We start from the raw sequence: 17,091 nt of genomic DNA on the forward strand, positions 1-17,091 counted from the left end.
TTCGCCGTCAGTCACGTTGCCTTTTTTCGGGTGAAGTATTCTTTGTCCGAGACTTGAAAGGGGCCACTTGAGTGCTGGAGAATAAGAGAGTCTACACAAGAGAGAGACAAAGAGGGGAACAGAACGCCCGTTTATGTCCACTGCATGTTATAGCCCTTCGACGTATGGCTGGATCTCGCTGGCTTGACCCTTTCTTTAATTGATTGCTTCTGAAATGACATTAGTTTAGCTTTTGAGCACAAACAGACTCGTAGAGAGGAACTGAGATGCCCCAGTGTCGCGCCGAAAGCCCCCTCGACTGACTCATCATGTCAAGTCAGAATAATTAGGATGATAACTCAGTCTCAACAGAAAGACCCCAGTACAATACGTGGCTCTGTGTGGTAAGATAACACGGGGCGAGACGGGGGATATTTATGGCTGTGACGGAGCCAGTCTGGGTCAGCAGGGTCCTCGCCAGACCATCGCTGGCTTCTGTCCCTTGGGCCTCAGGCTAGACCACACTGCTCAAATATATACCAATGACTGGACCACCAGAGTCTTCAATCTGTAATATATCCAGATTTGCCACCCCACCAGTCACGCTCACAGCAAGACTTTGCCTCTCGGCTTGACGCCTGGACAGTGTAATTTTCCACCACATCCTGTCTACAATGGCTACAGCTTCCTTCGGGCTCATTCATCTCAGTTAGCATGTCAGTGTGTCCACATTTTCAGAACCGTTTGGATGTAGAACTTCACAGAACTGTTCTCATCAATCAGATAATGGAATGCTATAGCCTTTGGGAATGCAAGAACACGGCCATAAAGGATCCACTACATCACCCACACCACACTCTTACAAATAAAGATGCCACATGGGGTTCTTTGCAGTGAAACCATAGAAGAACCACTTTTGGTTCCTTATAGATCAGCGGTCTCCAACCCTGGTCTGGGAGAGCTACTTTCCTGCAGAGCCTAGTTCCAACCACGGTTTGCCACACCTGCTCCAGCTAATCAATCTCTTCCCAAGTCCCTGATTGGCTGGATCAGATGTATTGGAGTTAAGTAAGGGGGCGGGGCAACTTATTGGATACAGGTTTGAACTAAATTCTGCAGGAAGGTAGATCTCCAGGACGAGGGTTGGAGACCGCTGCTCTAGATCCTTTTAATGAAACTCAATTCTTTTCACTCAGTTCTTTATGGAACTAAAAGTGGTTCTTCTATGGCATCACATTTTTGGGGTCTTTATTTTAAATACTTAGTGTGGTGTGGTTGAAGTAATGAATCAGGGCAGCTTTTTTGTGACAGCGGTCACCGATCATATCCGCAAAAAGCTGTGCTGCAGGTTTTCAAGCATGCACCTCATATAATTAAATATTTAAATAAAGACTGAGACAAACAGATTAAACAAACAGATTTAGATGTGTGGAATGAAAGAAACTTTGAGGTTAAGATTGGTGACCTTTGCTTTATGAAGTCTCAATGCAAACGAGTGCAAAAAAGCCCTAAAAAATGAAGTATCATGCTGTACAGGCATGTGTTACAGTAGTTGTAAACACTGTGTTACCAGCACAAAACTTTCAGCACTCGAATGATCGAATATAAAATGGTTCTGGTTCATGTCATTGGAGTTTTGTGTCATTGGTGTTCTCTGGTTCATGTCCTTGGTGTTTTGAGTCATTGGTGTTCTCTGGTTCAGGTCATAGGTGTTCCTTGTCACTGGTGTTCTGTCCTTCATGCCCTTGGTGTTTTGAGTCATTGGTGTTCTCTGGTTTATGTCCTAGGTGTTTTGTGTCATTGCTGTTCTCTGCATCATGTCCTTAGTATTTTGTGTCATTGGTGTTCTCTGGTTCAGGTCATAGGTGTTCTGTGTCATTGGTGTTCTGTGTCTTATGTGTTCTCTAGTCTGTTCAGTGTTCAGGGTTTATTTGTTTTCCACAGTCCCATGGTTCCCCACAACCATCCAGGACCTGGACCGATTCGCCAATCAGATTTTGAGCTATGGCTCCGAGCTGGATGCTGATCACCCGGTAAGGCTCAGTGTGTGTGTGTGTGTGTGTGTGTGTGTGTGTGCATATGTGTGTGTGTGCAGTACTGTGCAAAAGTCAAAGAACACCCTTCATTTATTTAACTTCCAGTCAAAACAGCTATTTTTAAGTTATTAATTTTTCAAGAGATATTTCTGCAGAAATTAGATAAGATATAATCCACTTGCATAAAGAAGGAGAAAGTCAAAGTGATAATAAATGAAAAAAACAGGAGATTCAGCAGGTGTTCAAAAACTGATTAAAAGCTACAGAAAAAATGAGACTCCTAACAACCACCTGGAAGACCTGGTAGACACCAAAACTGCCCCCATCAGATAAACAGCACTTAAAGATTTCACCTCTGAGAGAGAGGAGAAAATCAAGCTGCTTCAGATCTGAAAACATCCACAGGTGTTTCTGTCCATCCTTCCACTGTGAGAAGACGACTCAGCGCTGTGGGTCTGAAAGGATGTGTAGCTGTGAAGAAGAACCTCACTGAGAAAAGGAGACGGACACATCAAACAAAGAAGCTGAACAATGGACTGACCACCCCAGAGTCCAGACCTCAACACCACTGAATGTGTTTGGATCATGAGAAACAGAAAATGCAAAACTGACTACTAAGAACTTTGAAAGTGTGGAAAATATTGATACTACATTTAATTCTTAAGGCTTTTTGAATATACACAATATATACATATATATATATATATGCTTTTCCTGACACTGCAAAAATAATAATTGACTAATAAATTAAGTTAATAAATGCTGGTCTCTGACTTTTGCACTGAATATGCATATGTTATTAATTTATTGTCTTTATGGGGACCAAATGTCCCAACTGTTATAAAAACAATGAATTCATTGAATTTACTTGATTGAAATGTGTACATTAGGAATGAAATATGTTTCGCCAGCACAGTTTGGTCTTTCAGTTTGTTTACTTTTGGCAATAATTGTGTCAATGTTATCATTTTATTGATGGCCACTGATCTTTGCACAGTATATCGCTGTTGTCGGAAGAAAACCTCATATCTCAAAAATGGTAACTTTACAGGAGAAGGAAAAAAACTACTTTACTGCTAGTGTAAGTCAATGGAACCAGAGTTTTTTCCAAGTCATTTTGGGTCGTTTCTTTTAGTCCATTCATCATGAAATTCACACACAATGTAAAGGGTAACAGGTATTTTCAAATTATGTCAAAAACTGAAAAACAACAAAAATGGAGATACAAGGTTTTCTTTTGACAACAGCGATATGGGGACCAAATGTCCCAACTGTAATAAAAAAAAAGAATTATTTGAATTTATTTGATTGAAATCTGTACATTGGGAATTAAATATATTTTGCCAGCACAGTTTGTCTTTTATTTTGTTTACTTTTGGCCATAATTGTGTCAATTTTATCATTTTATTCATGTGGAAATGATGTACACATTTCAATTAGAATTTTTCTTCTACGTCAAATATTTCTTTTACTTCTTGTACAGCAAAAAAGAACAAAGTTTAGCTTCTGGTGGCCTAAGAATAGAGACCACCTTTACTTTTTTGTGCTGATGCGTGTGGGGGTGTTTCTGAGGGATGCGTAGTTCACACGTGTGCTGCTGAAAGACGGCAGACACGACGACGGTCCAGCCTCATTCTCTATTCTAATGGAAACGGTCTGCGGCCTCAAATTGATGTCATCACTTTAATTGAGCCCCTGTAATTATAAATAATTGCACCCTTTCCAGCCACCATTAAACCGAAATGCATTCATCATAAGCAGCAAACACTCTACAAAGGCTTCATTTGAATACGTCTTTCACTCTCTGAGCCCAGCACGGATGAGTAATAATGGTCCGAGGCTGCGGAAAGATCAGGTCTAAGCTGAACTCCACTCAGTCTCAGTAGTATTAGAGTCTCATCCTCTGGTACCTGTCGTTCACAGGGCTTCACGGACCCGGTCTACAGGGCCAGGAGGAAGGAATTTGCTGACATCGCCTACAATTACAGACAGTAACTATTGATCAACGCTCGCTTCTCTCTGCTCTCTAGAATCCTCTCCTCTTTCTCCTCATCTCTCCTGCATTGCCACACCACCTCTGGCTCTTTCCCCCCCGAGTTGTTTTGTGTGCCTTTTATGGAAAATTATCCCCGGGCAAACAAAAGGGGGGGAAATTAGAGGGGCTGGGCGCCGGCCCGCGCCTGCAGCTTTGTCATCATAATTGAGCTGCATTATTCCCGTGACACTACAAAGGCCAGGAGTGCTCAATGAAACGCCCACTACGGAAACATGCATTTACATAGCAGTGGGGCCCACACACACACGCACAGCATGCTGACAACACGCTGACTAATTCAGTTGGGACAGTTAGGACAGCACTGTTACACCACTCTCTTACCCGGACCTGCAGTACCTGCACTATTCATCTGCTCAGAACTTCTGATTTCCCCTCATGTCAGCTTCTTTTCTCATCCCCACTGAAAACAGTGTTGCTTTGCATTTACTTGATTCCATATCAATGAAATATATTAGAGCAACAGAATTGCTGTCATTTATGTTATGTACTTTCGGTAAAAAATATGTTGGTGTAATATGTTCTGTTCATGTGGAACTGATGGACACAAGTAAATGAAAAGCAACACGTTCTTAGTGTTAATTTGCTGTTTCTGTTATTCATTTAATCTCCTTTATATTGTCTATTATATATATTGTCCTTTATATTACTTTATGTTTATGTTGCTCCCTGCTGATGTAAACATTTATGGGCTATTTAAAAGTGCTTTATTTTTATTATTATTGTAGATCATTTTCATTATATTATTTCATAATAATAATAATAATAATAATAATAATATTGACTGGCCTGAATAATTGGATTATTTGTTCTTTATGTTGGTCTTCATTTCTCAGATTTTTTAAGCCACAACAGTTGGAGCCTAAACTACAATGTATTTAAGCAGCAAAACACTTAACAATATAACACTTATTGTTATTGTGATTTGTTATATACATGAAAAACCTTAAAAATTAACAGTCAACAGCTGGTTTAGTTGAATGTATCATACATTCATGCCAGTCATCATTATCATTATCATTATTATTATTATTATTGTTATTATTATTAGTAGTAGTAGTACTGTTGTGTTAGAAAAATGAATATATTGCAACAACAGCAACAATAATAAAAATACTTATTGTTATTATTATTATTATTATTATTACTACTATTATTATTATTATTATGACTGGTCTATGTAATTTGTTTGCTCTTTTCAGCAGTATTCATCTCTCTATTTAGTATTCAGAAGATTTTTTTCCACAAAAATTGTAGCCTAAAAATCGCTTCAGCCAAAATCAGCCAAATTCTTTATATTGAAGAGTTATCATTGTTTTTATATACATGGAAAATGTTAAAAATTGACAACCAACAGCTGGTTTAGTTGAATCTGTCATAAATTCATGCCAGGAATTATTATTATTATTATTATTATTATTATTATTATTATTATTATTAGCAGTAGTAGTGTCTAAATGTATCTGCTTATGTGATTAGGTTTATGTTGCTCTCTGCTTCTGTAAGTTAAGGGTTACTGAAAAGCGCTGTAAACACTATAAGCAATAATAATAATAATAATAATAATAATAATAATTGTTAATAGAATTAGAAGAATTTGTCACAGTAATAGTATTAGTAGTGTATCTTCTGAGATTCTGCATCTCTTAGCGCTCTGAAAAGTCTACAGAACCTCCTTCAGTCGTTCCTGTCCTGTTCCACTCTCAGCGGTCAGCCCATCCCGCGTGTGGAGTACACGGAGGCGGAGAAGGCCACGTGGGGGACGGTGTTCAAGGAGCTGAAGAAGCTGTACCCGACTCACGCCTGCCACGAGCACAACCGCGTCTTCCCGCTGCTGGAGGAGTACTGCGGCTACCGCGAGGACAACATCCCCCAGCTGGAGGACGTCTCGCGCTACCTGCAGTGTGAGTTACTGACCTTTACATGGACAGTGAGGTGCACTGAGTTTGCTGCATTTACTTAAAAGTTTTGTCCTTCAGTTTACTTACACTCTTAAAAAAGATGGTTCTTCAAGGGTTCTTTAGTAAAAAAAAATGGTTCTGTATAGAACCATTAACACTCAAAGAGCCATCTGCATGATTAAATGGTTCTTTGCATCATGAAAATTTTCTTCAGATTGATGGAGAATGTGCTAAAGATGGTTCTAAATAGAACCTTTTCAAAAAGGGTTCTATATCTGTATCGAACCCTTTTCAAAAGGTTCTATTCAGAGCCATCTTCAGCACATTCTCAATCTGAAGAACACTTTCACGATACAAAGAACTCTTTAATCATGCAAACGGCTCTTTGAGTGTTCACGGTTCTGTATAGAACCATTTTCTTCACTAAAGAACCCTTGAAGAACCATCTTTTTTGAATGTGTTCTTCTGGCAAAAACTGTTGATGTAATATATGTTACTCATTTGATAATGATGTGCATTTTAATCAAGCAAATTCAGTGCATTACTTCAGTACAGTGTCCAGAGGTCAGTGCTGATGTCTCATCCAGACGTCCCTGAAAACTGGAAGATGAAAAATTGAACTGCAGTTCATCTGCTGATTAACCCTTGTGTGGTGTTGATGTGTGTTACTCAGTGGTCTGCTGGACCCACCACATTATTGTTTGTCTAAATCAATACAGCCATAACAATTTATGTAAAAATACCAGATGTTTAAAATATCACAAGTGTCCAGCGTAGGGTTCTCCTTTAGCAGCTGTAGCCAGTCAGCAGCCTGTTCATGTTGTACACCCTCACACACACAAACACAGACACACACACACACTAACAGCAGGCCATGTAGGAGGAGAACAGAGTGAAGGACACAGCACCTCCACACTTTTACTCCCCGCGGGTTCACAGAAAATGAGCAAAGGCCAAGAATCTGAGGTTGAAATAATAATAAATCATCATTTTTCCTTTTGGTAAACATTGAAAATGGGTCCCACAGACCTGAACACGACACAAGGGTTAAAAGTGACCTCATACAGTTCCGCTTACTTCATCTATCACAGCAACAGTTGAGATAACAAGTTTGTTCTGTTTTTTCCCAGCATGCACCGGTTTCCGTTTGCGGCCCGTGGCAGGGCTGCTGTCTTCTCGTGACTTCCTGGCTGGTCTGGCTTTCCGTGTGTTCCATTCCACCCAGTACATCCGGCACGGCTCCAACCCCATGTACACTCCGGAGCCGTGAGTACAGCCTCTCACAGCACCGACACTCATATGCAGAAGTTTGGTGACACTTTATTTTGAGGGGTCCTTTTAGAGCAAACACTCAGCAGGGTGAGGGTTAGGATTAGGCTTTGGGTTGAGGTTAAGGTTACTGATATGTTGTTGATGTGTTACTGATAATCTGTTAAGAGTTTATTAATCATCTACGAAGGACCACTCCAAATAAAGTGTTACCAAAAGTTTCATCACTCATATGTTTAGTGCATTTTATGTAGAGGATGTGCTACTTAATTTCACTTAGAAAGTCAACAAAAACATGTAAGCAGCACTCAAACTTTCGTATATAAGTTTATACACAATTATTCATTGATTGTATGCTGCAAAAATTTAAATATGTCAGAATATAATACTATTTTTTACATATGCTGCTCTGACAGTCTGTACTACCTACATTTGCATTCTCTCCACACACTCTGTATACATGTATGTTATATTTATACTTGCAACATCTTTGTTTTTACCACTCTACCGTCCTTATTTGTACATATCGAAACTTTCTTGCACTTCATATGTAAATAATACTGTATTTTGCACTTCTGATTAGATGCTAACTGCATTTCATTGGCTCTGTACCTGCACTCTGCACAGTGACAATAAAGTCAAATTTAATCTAATCTAATCTATTTTTGACCTAGAACATGATCAAAGCAATAACCCCTTAAAATCCCAGTGTTATTACATACTAAGGCTTATTATTCAGTAACTACAGGGACTTCAGTGCAAACTGGCTGAGCTATTCTTAGGTTATAGATATGTGTAATAAAACTTTGGGCCAGCTGGTGGACCCTGGCCATTAAAGGGGTTAAATCACAGTAACAGTTTAAAGTGAAACAATAGACTCATAACATAAAGAATATGACTAAAATATGACTAAAACATTGATAGAAGGAAACGTAACGTAACATAATGCACTGAAGAATGCATCAAAGCCACTATATGAAATGGTATGTGAACTGTATTTTTTCAGAGACATCTGCCATGAGCTGTTGGGACACGTTCCTCTGTTTGCCGACCCCAGTTTTGCTCAGTTCTCGCAGGTTTGATGCCTTTATATATATATATATATATATATATATATATATATATATATATATATATATATATATATATATATGCACCCTTACAGTGTATTACAGAGAGAATCCGACATGATGCATCCATGGATTGAATTATTTACCATGTTAATATTTTAATATAGTTGAACACAAGAGCAGAATATGAGGAAGTGAGAGGAATGCAAGCTGCATACAAAATTGTTCTTTCTTCCTGATCAGGAAATTGGCCTCGCTTCCTTGGCTGCCCCAGATGAGTACATTGAGAAGCTTGCAACAGTGAGTATATCATGCGCTCCTGAAAAATAAAGGTGCCAGAAAGGGTTGTTTGGAGCGGAGCCATAGATAAACTAATCCTGGTTGCCTAAAGAGCCTTTGTGGGGTGGGGGATCTGTCAAAAATATCATATAACGGGACTTCAAGACATTTTCACAATCTTCAGTGGGCTTTGGCGATGAAGTCAGGTCTGCTCTCATCGTTTGGGGATGAGAAATGTCATCGTTCAGGCATTGTGATACATGATATGCATGCTGATATTTAGGTTTTCTGAGATTTAAGTTGGAACAGACAGAAAAGAACCTGTAGTGCCACATTTAAAGATACTGTGATAATAATAATAATAATAATAATAATAATAATAATCCTACAACTGCAATGGTTATTACTCAGTGTTTCACAATTTGCACAGCATGAAATCCTATTAAACAGGACTTATTATGCTCACTTTATAATGAATTGTAATTAATAAGTGTTCTGTAAGAACAGAAAAGCATATCATGACATAATTTATTATGATAATGATATAATATCATCATATTGCCCAGCTCTACATTTCAGTTTTTAAAGAATTATGCACTGGTGTATTCAGTAACAGCTTTACTTGAACTTTTCTACATAACATTGACATAATCATGCCATAAGTATGTCATGACAGATGTCATTAGCGGTCACGAGTTGTTGTGTCATTACACTGTCATGTTATCAGTACTTTAGTAGGGCGTCATGACATCAAACATTATGGCATCTGTCATGACAATTCATGACAGCCTATGACAGCTTCCATGACATGCTTATGTCAATGTTATGTCACTGGGTTCAAGTATAGTATTAGCAAAGATTCTTTAGGGAACTAAAGTGGTTCTTCTCTGGTTTCACTCTAAGGAACGCTTTTTTTAAGAGTGTCACAATAAAATCAATCTTAATCAAGACATTATCTTATGGTTCAAGTGAACAAAGCATTGGATCAGTCAAGATGGATCTCTGTAATGTGTTTGCAGGTCTACTGGTTCACTGTGGAGTTCGGGCTTTGCAAGCAAGGCAATGAAATCAAGGCCTATGGAGCAGGACTGCTCTCATCGTTTGGGGAGCTGCAAGTAAGAATTTCCATACCCAGATTCTTTATAAACCTCAATTCCAAAAAAGCTGTGACAGTGAGTGGAATGCAAATAAAAACAGACAGCAGTGATTTGTGATTCGTTCATGGGGTGATTCATTATTGGTGCCCCCACAGATGTGCAAGTTACCCATTAATGCCTTGTACTATGGGGTACATGACACATCCCGGCTTTTGAACTTTACGCTGGTAACAATTCGGATTTTTAAATCCACTCCACTTTTGAACTTTACACTGGTAACAATTCGGATTTGTGAATTCACTCCACTTTTGAACTTTACACTGGTAACAATTCGGATTTGTGAATCCACTCCACTTTTGAACTTTACACTGGTAACAATTCGGATTTGTGAATCCACTCCACTTTTGAACTTCACACTGGTAACAATTCGGATTTGTGAATTCACTCCACTTTTGAACTTTACACTGGTAACAATTCAGATTTGTAAATCCACTCCACTTTTGAACTTTACTCTGGTTACAGTTTGGATTTATAAATTCAAACTGCCACCAGCATAAAGTCCCAAAGTCTGGATCTGTCCTGGTCACTAAAAGTGTACATTTTGGAGCAACATAAGCTGCTTTGTTAGACAACATCTTTTTCAGGGATGCACGTGCATAAAGTAAAACATCAAATATTGTGCTTTTGTACCGTTTTTTAAACAGAGTTTTCTGATTACTGCTTTCTATTTCATTAGCATTTCACATCCTGTCCCAATTTTTTTGAAATGGAGGTTTGTATTTCCCAGCAGTTTTCAGTGAAGAATTTATCCCAAGCCCGGTGCAATAATTCACCTTGTTTTCTAGCTTTAGTTCCGGTACAGAAGGTTACGAAACATATGAGCTGGCCTCCTGCTGTGCACTGAGGCAGTGGGTTAGTAGCTCACCCCCGAAGTCCAGGTTAAATGTGTCAGTGGGGGAAGACGGTCCTGCAGAGTGGGTTACTGGTTCACTAGGGAACCGAGAGCAAAGAAACATGCAGTAACAGTTACATCAGACACAGAAGAGCAGAGGAAGTCTGCACCACTGGCAAACACACTCGACCCACACTTCCTGATTATCACTCCCCCACACGCCAGTTCCCAATCGCAGAGTCATCGAGAGCTGACTGGGGTGCTGATTTCATGGAAGACAACTGAATGAGGCTGAATTAAAGGCCCTTTGTCATGTCTTTTTTCTCCTGAGGTCTGCTTATATATGTGGATTTATGCAAAACAAAAATAGGCCTAAGTAATTTTACATGACCATTTTTCAACCTCTCTTTATCCCTTAGAATTAAACAGGCTGTTTTTGTTACTGTGCCTTTAAGATTGACATATGTAAATGAGCTCTGTTCTGATTGGCTGTCCTATATTGTGTCTCATTCATAAAGCAGTATAGGCTGAAACATTCCTTGTAACTAAAAAGTGAGTGTGTGGAGCTAAACTGCTGTAGGCTGAATATGCAGATATGTGTAAATGCATTGGTTTCCAAAAACAGCAGATTATACACTATGTTATGTTTACATACTACAAAAAACAAACAGAAAAAAACAAGAAAAAAGTGTTTTCCTAGTTAATTTGATCTCTTTGGAAAATGCTGGTCTGAGTGGATCAGTGCATCAGGAGTTTTTAAACCCCTCAGTGTCGCTGCTGGACTGAGAATAGTCCACCAACCAAAAACATCCAGCCAACAGCGTCCTGTGGGCAGCGTTCTGTGACCACTGATGAAGGACTAGAGGATGACCAACACAAACTGTGCAGCAGCAGATGAGCTATCGTCTCTGACTTTACATCTACAAGGTGGACTGACAAGGTAGGAGTGTCTAATAGAGTGGACAGTGAGTGGACACAGTGTTTAAAAATTCCAGCAGCACTGCTGTGTCTGATCCACTCGTACCAGCGCAACACACACTGACACACCACCACCACGTCAGTGTTACTGCAGTGCTGAGAATGATCCACCACCCAAATAGTACCTGCTCTGTGAGGGTCCATGGGGGTCCTGACCACTGAAGAACAGGGTAAAAGGGGGCTAACAAAGTATGCAGAGAAACAGATGGACTACAGTCTGTAACTGTAGAGCTACAAAGTGCACCTATATAGTAAGTGGAGCTGATAAAATGGACAATGAGAGTAGAAACAAGGAGGTGGTCATAATGTTATGCCTGATTGGTGTATATTGGTGTATATAAGTATAGTAAAATAAAGTGCGATATTATAAAATACATTTTTGAAAAGATTTATATACTATTTTGGTTTGGGTGCCCCTCTTGTATAGTATCACTCCTTTTTTAGCACCTTTGTATGCTAGAGTGAATGGTCATTTTTTAAATTTAAGAAATTTACTGTAATGTCTAGCATGACTGTTAATGCAAAGCAAATACAGTAATACAGTAATACAGTAGAGCAGAACCAAATGAACCGTCTGTTTTCTGCAGTACAGTTTAACTGAGAAGCCAAAGGTTCTGCCCTTCGAGCCAGAGAAGACCTGCCTGCAGAAATACCCCATCACTGAGTTCCAGCCGATCTACTTCGTGGCTGAAAGCTTCGAGGACGGCAAAGAGAAAGTCAGGTAAAGCGTCTGTGAGGAACCACCACGGCATTGTTGACCGGAGAACCGTCACCTTTCCCTGATTAATCTGTCTCCTCCACATTACAGGAAGTACGCGGCCACCATTCCGAGACCGTTCTCTGTGCGCTACAATCCCTACACTCAGAGCATCGAGGTTCTGGACAACATGCAGCAACTGAGGAACCTGGCTGACAGCATCAGCAGTACGTCTTTATCCTTCATCTCATTAACAGGGTTTAATAGAAAAGACTGTTCAAGTAGATCAGAGATTCATTTTTAAATGAATAATGACAAATAATGGATTATTATCAGGTTCCAGCTGTTATTATTTTAAAAAAAAGATGGTTCTTTAAGGGTTCTTTACTAAAGGCAGTGGTTCTGTTTAGAGCCATGGATTCTATGTAGAACCATTTCATGCTTAAATGGTTCTTTGCATGGTAAAATGGTTCTGCAGATTGATGGAGGATGTGTTGTTTATGGTTCTATATACAACCTATTTGAAAATGGTTCTATATAGCACCAAAAATGGTTCTCCTGTTGTTTCATGCTTCCATTGTGTCAATGGAAGAAGTCTTTCTGGTGCTGTATAGAACCATATACAACCCAATCTTCATCAATCTGAAGATTTTCCATGTAAAAAAAAAACGTTTAAGCATGAAGTGGTTCAATGTAGAACTCATGGTTCTAAACAGAACCATATTTTTAAGAGTGTAGTCTGCATGCACCGCTGTCTCACACAGCTTCCTGTGAGGCTTAATGAGCACTTCAGATCATCTGCTGAATCTGATGCCTCTTTGTCGAGAATGGTTCTATATAGCACCAAAAAGGGTTCTTCACATTTTTTTTATAAAATAATCAATTTTTAATTATTCAAAAGCTGATTTTTAGGATTAGAATAGCTTTTAAATATCACCCTTTAAAAATGAGATTTTCTTTATGAAAGCAATGGTTATATATCAAACCATAACTCACAGCTTAAACGGTTCTTTGCATGGTTAAAGGGCTCTTCTCTGTTAATAAATGGTTCCAAATAGCACCAAAAAGGGCTCCATTATATGATTCAAAGAACTGTTTTTGGTATTATGCACATTCTTAGCAAAATGGGTTCTATATAGTACCAAAAAAGGGTTCTGTGGCATGTAACAATAGTGGAACCCATCTACAGCACATTCTCCGTCAATATGAAGAAAACTTTCAGCATGCAGAGAACCCTTTGTTCATGCAGAGAGTTCTTTGAGTGTTCGTGGTTCTACATAGAACCAAGAGTTTTGCCATTGTTATGATGTCAAGCTTGATACAGTAGAAGAACTCTTTTTGGTGCTACATAGAACCCTTTTCAAACAAGTTCTATATAGAACCATCTACAGCACATTCTCCGTCAATCTGAAGAACACTTTCACCATGCAAAGAACCATTTAATCATGAAAAGGGTTCTTTGAGTGCTTGTGGTTCCACATAGAACCATTTTCTTCACTAAAGAATACTGAACTCATGAAGAACCATCTATATACAAGTGCAGAACTCTTCAGTCCATATTGGCCAATGATATTAATTTTAACTAAATGTATCCAGAGAATCATGTGTCCTTCATGCTGTGGTTCATTTTGAGACTGTCTTTTTTAATAATGGACCGAATCTCTTTGTGCAGGGAAGCTTAATATGGTAGTAAAACGGGGGGATTTGTTTTTGGGTTCTGTTTCAGGTGAGGTGGGAACTCTGTGCAACGCTCTGCGGAAGATGGAGTAGGACGAGCCAACAGCGACGAGATGTTCCCCACTCATCACAGAGAGCCTAATGTTTGTGCAGCGACAATAAACGTGTGTTTTGTTGAATTAAAAGCATCGTACACTCACAGAGAGAGAGAGAGAGAGTGAGGGAGAGAGAGAGGTGGAGAGGGAGGGGAGAGAAAGGGGGAGAGAGGTGGAGAGAGAGGGGAGGGAGCGGGGGAGAAAGAGGGGGGAGAGGGGGAGATTTAATACACAATTAGTCATTATGTATTCTTGTAGAAAATATAGCTCCACCCTCGCTCACATGACGTTTTGTTGATTTTCTATGTGAAAGTAAGTGAACACATCCTCTATAACTGAAATATAACCTGCACACAATCTAAAGGTTCTATAACAGTTCCTAGAACCGTGCATCCAAGCCAAGAACCACTTGGGAACCTTTTATTTTTAAGGGTCTGCACTTAAAATGCCAACATTGCTAATGGGAATGAGTTTCTATTTAACGTTTTCTAAAGAGATCATGCCCTGCGATGGACTGGCGACCTGTCCAGGGTGTATCCTGCCTTCCGCCCAATGACAGCTGGGATAGGCTCCAGCACCCCCCCGCGACCCAGAAGGATAAGCGGTTTAGAGGATGGATGGATGGATAAAGAGATCATATGAAATAGGAAAACACATTTTTCTTGTGTTTTTCTTTTTATTTACTGAGTTTAACATACTAGAAAACAAAATATATAATGTGCCATAACATTTGCACGTTTTATTTTTTTCAGTATGTTAAATTCAGTGAATAAGCAGTAATTGTGCATTAACCATCTGTTGCGTGATGTTGCTTCAGAGCAACAAATTAATTTTCCTCACTTTTCAATAACATCATACATATTTAAAGACAGTAATAGGATTAACAATAAAGAGAAGAAGTGTGAGTAAGTCAGGAAAAAGCATGTGTTTGGTCATATTATCACCTATTGGGCACATTTAAACCTCTTTTTTTAACATTCAGTATCAATATTTTTGTTATGAGATTTTGCAGAAATATGTTTGTTGCCTAGAAGCAACATTGTGCGACAGTAGAATGGATTTAGCCAGGCACAAGGCAGGTCTCACCACTTTAGGGAATAGGGATCTATATCATTTACCATTGTCACACAATGTTGCCTCAAGGCAGCATACTCCAAAAGGACCCCGGCACACGTTTTTTTTTTTTAAACGTTTTTGAATTTAATAATCAGGTCTGAAAAAATAAATCAAGGAGCATTTTATGCTAGAAAAGTCTCATAACCTGTGCATAATGTGGAGAAGTGTGCTCTCAGTAGAGGACGTGTGCTCATTTTCACAGTTCAGCATATCATGTAATTTGACCGGGGGTGCCCAAACTTTTGCATAACCACGGCATGTAATCTGTGCTTTGTAGGTTCCGGTTTCTGTAGTGCTGAGAATAATAAGCAGTGCATTTGCATTTCCAAGTAAATGTACCTTTTTTATGACTGATCTACTAAAGTAGTTTCAACACAAATGGCAGTTCAGACATTTTTCACATTATTATTCTCTATATTTCACATCAGATCTGTGCCTTTAAACACTGAATAGCCGCATTGATCTTTGAAAAATGAATTTTTTTGCTTTATATGTTTCCTTTTTCAGCTGTAATACATTTAAACTGCACTCAGTCATTAATACTGACGTGGAGGTCTGTTCTTCTTAAAAGCTTTAACATTTTTACTGTAGTTTGCTGATTATTTGTAGAAAGCATATTTAACTTAGAGCAGTCTTTTGTAAATATACGCCTGCAAAACATAATCAATCGTCCATCATTTAGTTTTGACAAAATAAATAAGTGTATAATTCTCAGTATATCTGCTTCTTCCTCCTGTCTCCTGTGTAACAGTGATTATCAGCCTCAGAGTGGCTGGAGTGAGCTGATCCTGTGCAGCCTGCATGATTAATCTCACATTTCCTTTTTATTCATTTATTTGGTGCTTTTTTGTGTGACATCCTGAGTTTTAGTGCATTAAATCTGTCAGTTGCATTGATGTGAATGCAGTGCATTGAACGGCTCTGGAAAAGATCAGATATGTATTTCCTTTGGATGATCTGCTGGAGAAATGACTGAATATTATATTATGCATGCAGTTTAAATAAAGCTTGACTCTGTATGAACTGTGACTCTGGTTCTTCTTAATCGCCATAAACTGTGATAACATTAATAACAGTAATAACAACAATAATAGCAATAATGGTAAAAAATATATATATATATAAAAAGATATCATAAACAATAAACGATAAACATCATGAACAGTTCACCAATAATAATAATAATAATAATTATTATTATTATTATTATTATTATTATTATTAATAATATTATTGTTATTATTGATGTACTTCATTATGTTTTATAGATTGTTTTGTTTATAATGTATTTTTAAATCTATTATTATTCCTAAGCTATAATTATTATTAGTGTACTCTTGATGGCGTTTATCGTTGTTTATAATGTCTTCATAAATATGTATTATTATTATTACTATTATACTATTATTGCTATTATTTCGTGTATTGTTTATAATGTCTTTTTAGACTTCTATTCTTATTCCTATTGCTGTTATTACTGTTATTAATATTATTGGTATTGGTGCACTGTTGATGTGAATCGTTTATTGTTTATAATATAATTTTAGACTTCCATTATTACTGCTATTATTGTTATTACTGTTATTATCGGTAGTAATAATATTGTTATTATTGGTGTACTGCTGATGTTTATCGTTTATAATATTTTAGACTTCTGTTACTATCACTATTATTGTTAGTACTGTTATTATGATTATTATTATTATTATTATTGATATTGTTATTGGTGTGCTGCTGATGTTTATCGTTTGTTTATGATGTTTTTTAGACACCTATTATTATTACTATTACTGTTATCGTTGTTATTGTCGTTATTACGGTTATTATTGCTGTTATTGTTGTTAATCTAAGGCAAATCTCAGAGGAGAACTGGTTGATTTCAGTACCTTGGACAGCGCGCGGCACAGCCTTATTATCGCGCGCGCAAAAAGAGGCTCTTTCCACCCTTTTGT

At 38.2% G+C, this 17,091-nt stretch overlaps 1 protein-coding gene across 2 annotated transcripts in view; it reads left to right on the top strand.

The window, feature by feature from the left end:
- Positions 1–16,162, top strand: part of pah (phenylalanine hydroxylase) — a 29,123-nt gene extending 12,961 nt beyond the window's left edge. For both annotated transcript variants that reach the window (XM_036577704.1, XM_036577705.1), the window contains exons 4-13: positions 1,924–2,012; positions 3,939–4,006; positions 5,776–5,972; positions 7,100–7,235; positions 8,245–8,314; positions 8,552–8,608; positions 9,607–9,702; positions 12,142–12,275; positions 12,363–12,478; positions 13,978–16,162. In XM_036577704.1, coding sequence (XP_036433597.1) covers positions 1,924–2,012; positions 3,939–4,006; positions 5,776–5,972; positions 7,100–7,235; positions 8,245–8,314; positions 8,552–8,608; positions 9,607–9,702; positions 12,142–12,275; positions 12,363–12,478; positions 13,978–14,021 — 1,007 coding nt within the window. In that variant the 3' untranslated portion in view covers positions 14,022–16,162. The remainder of the gene's footprint in view (positions 1–1,923; positions 2,013–3,938; positions 4,007–5,775; positions 5,973–7,099; positions 7,236–8,244; positions 8,315–8,551; positions 8,609–9,606; positions 9,703–12,141; positions 12,276–12,362; positions 12,479–13,977) is intronic.
- Positions 16,163–17,091: the final 929 nt, after the last annotated feature.

This window comes from Colossoma macropomum, unplaced genomic scaffold (assembly GCF_904425465.1).
Source record: "Colossoma macropomum unplaced genomic scaffold, Colossoma_macropomum, whole genome shotgun sequence".
NCBI classification, from domain to species: domain Eukaryota; kingdom Metazoa; phylum Chordata; class Actinopteri; order Characiformes; family Serrasalmidae; genus Colossoma; species Colossoma macropomum.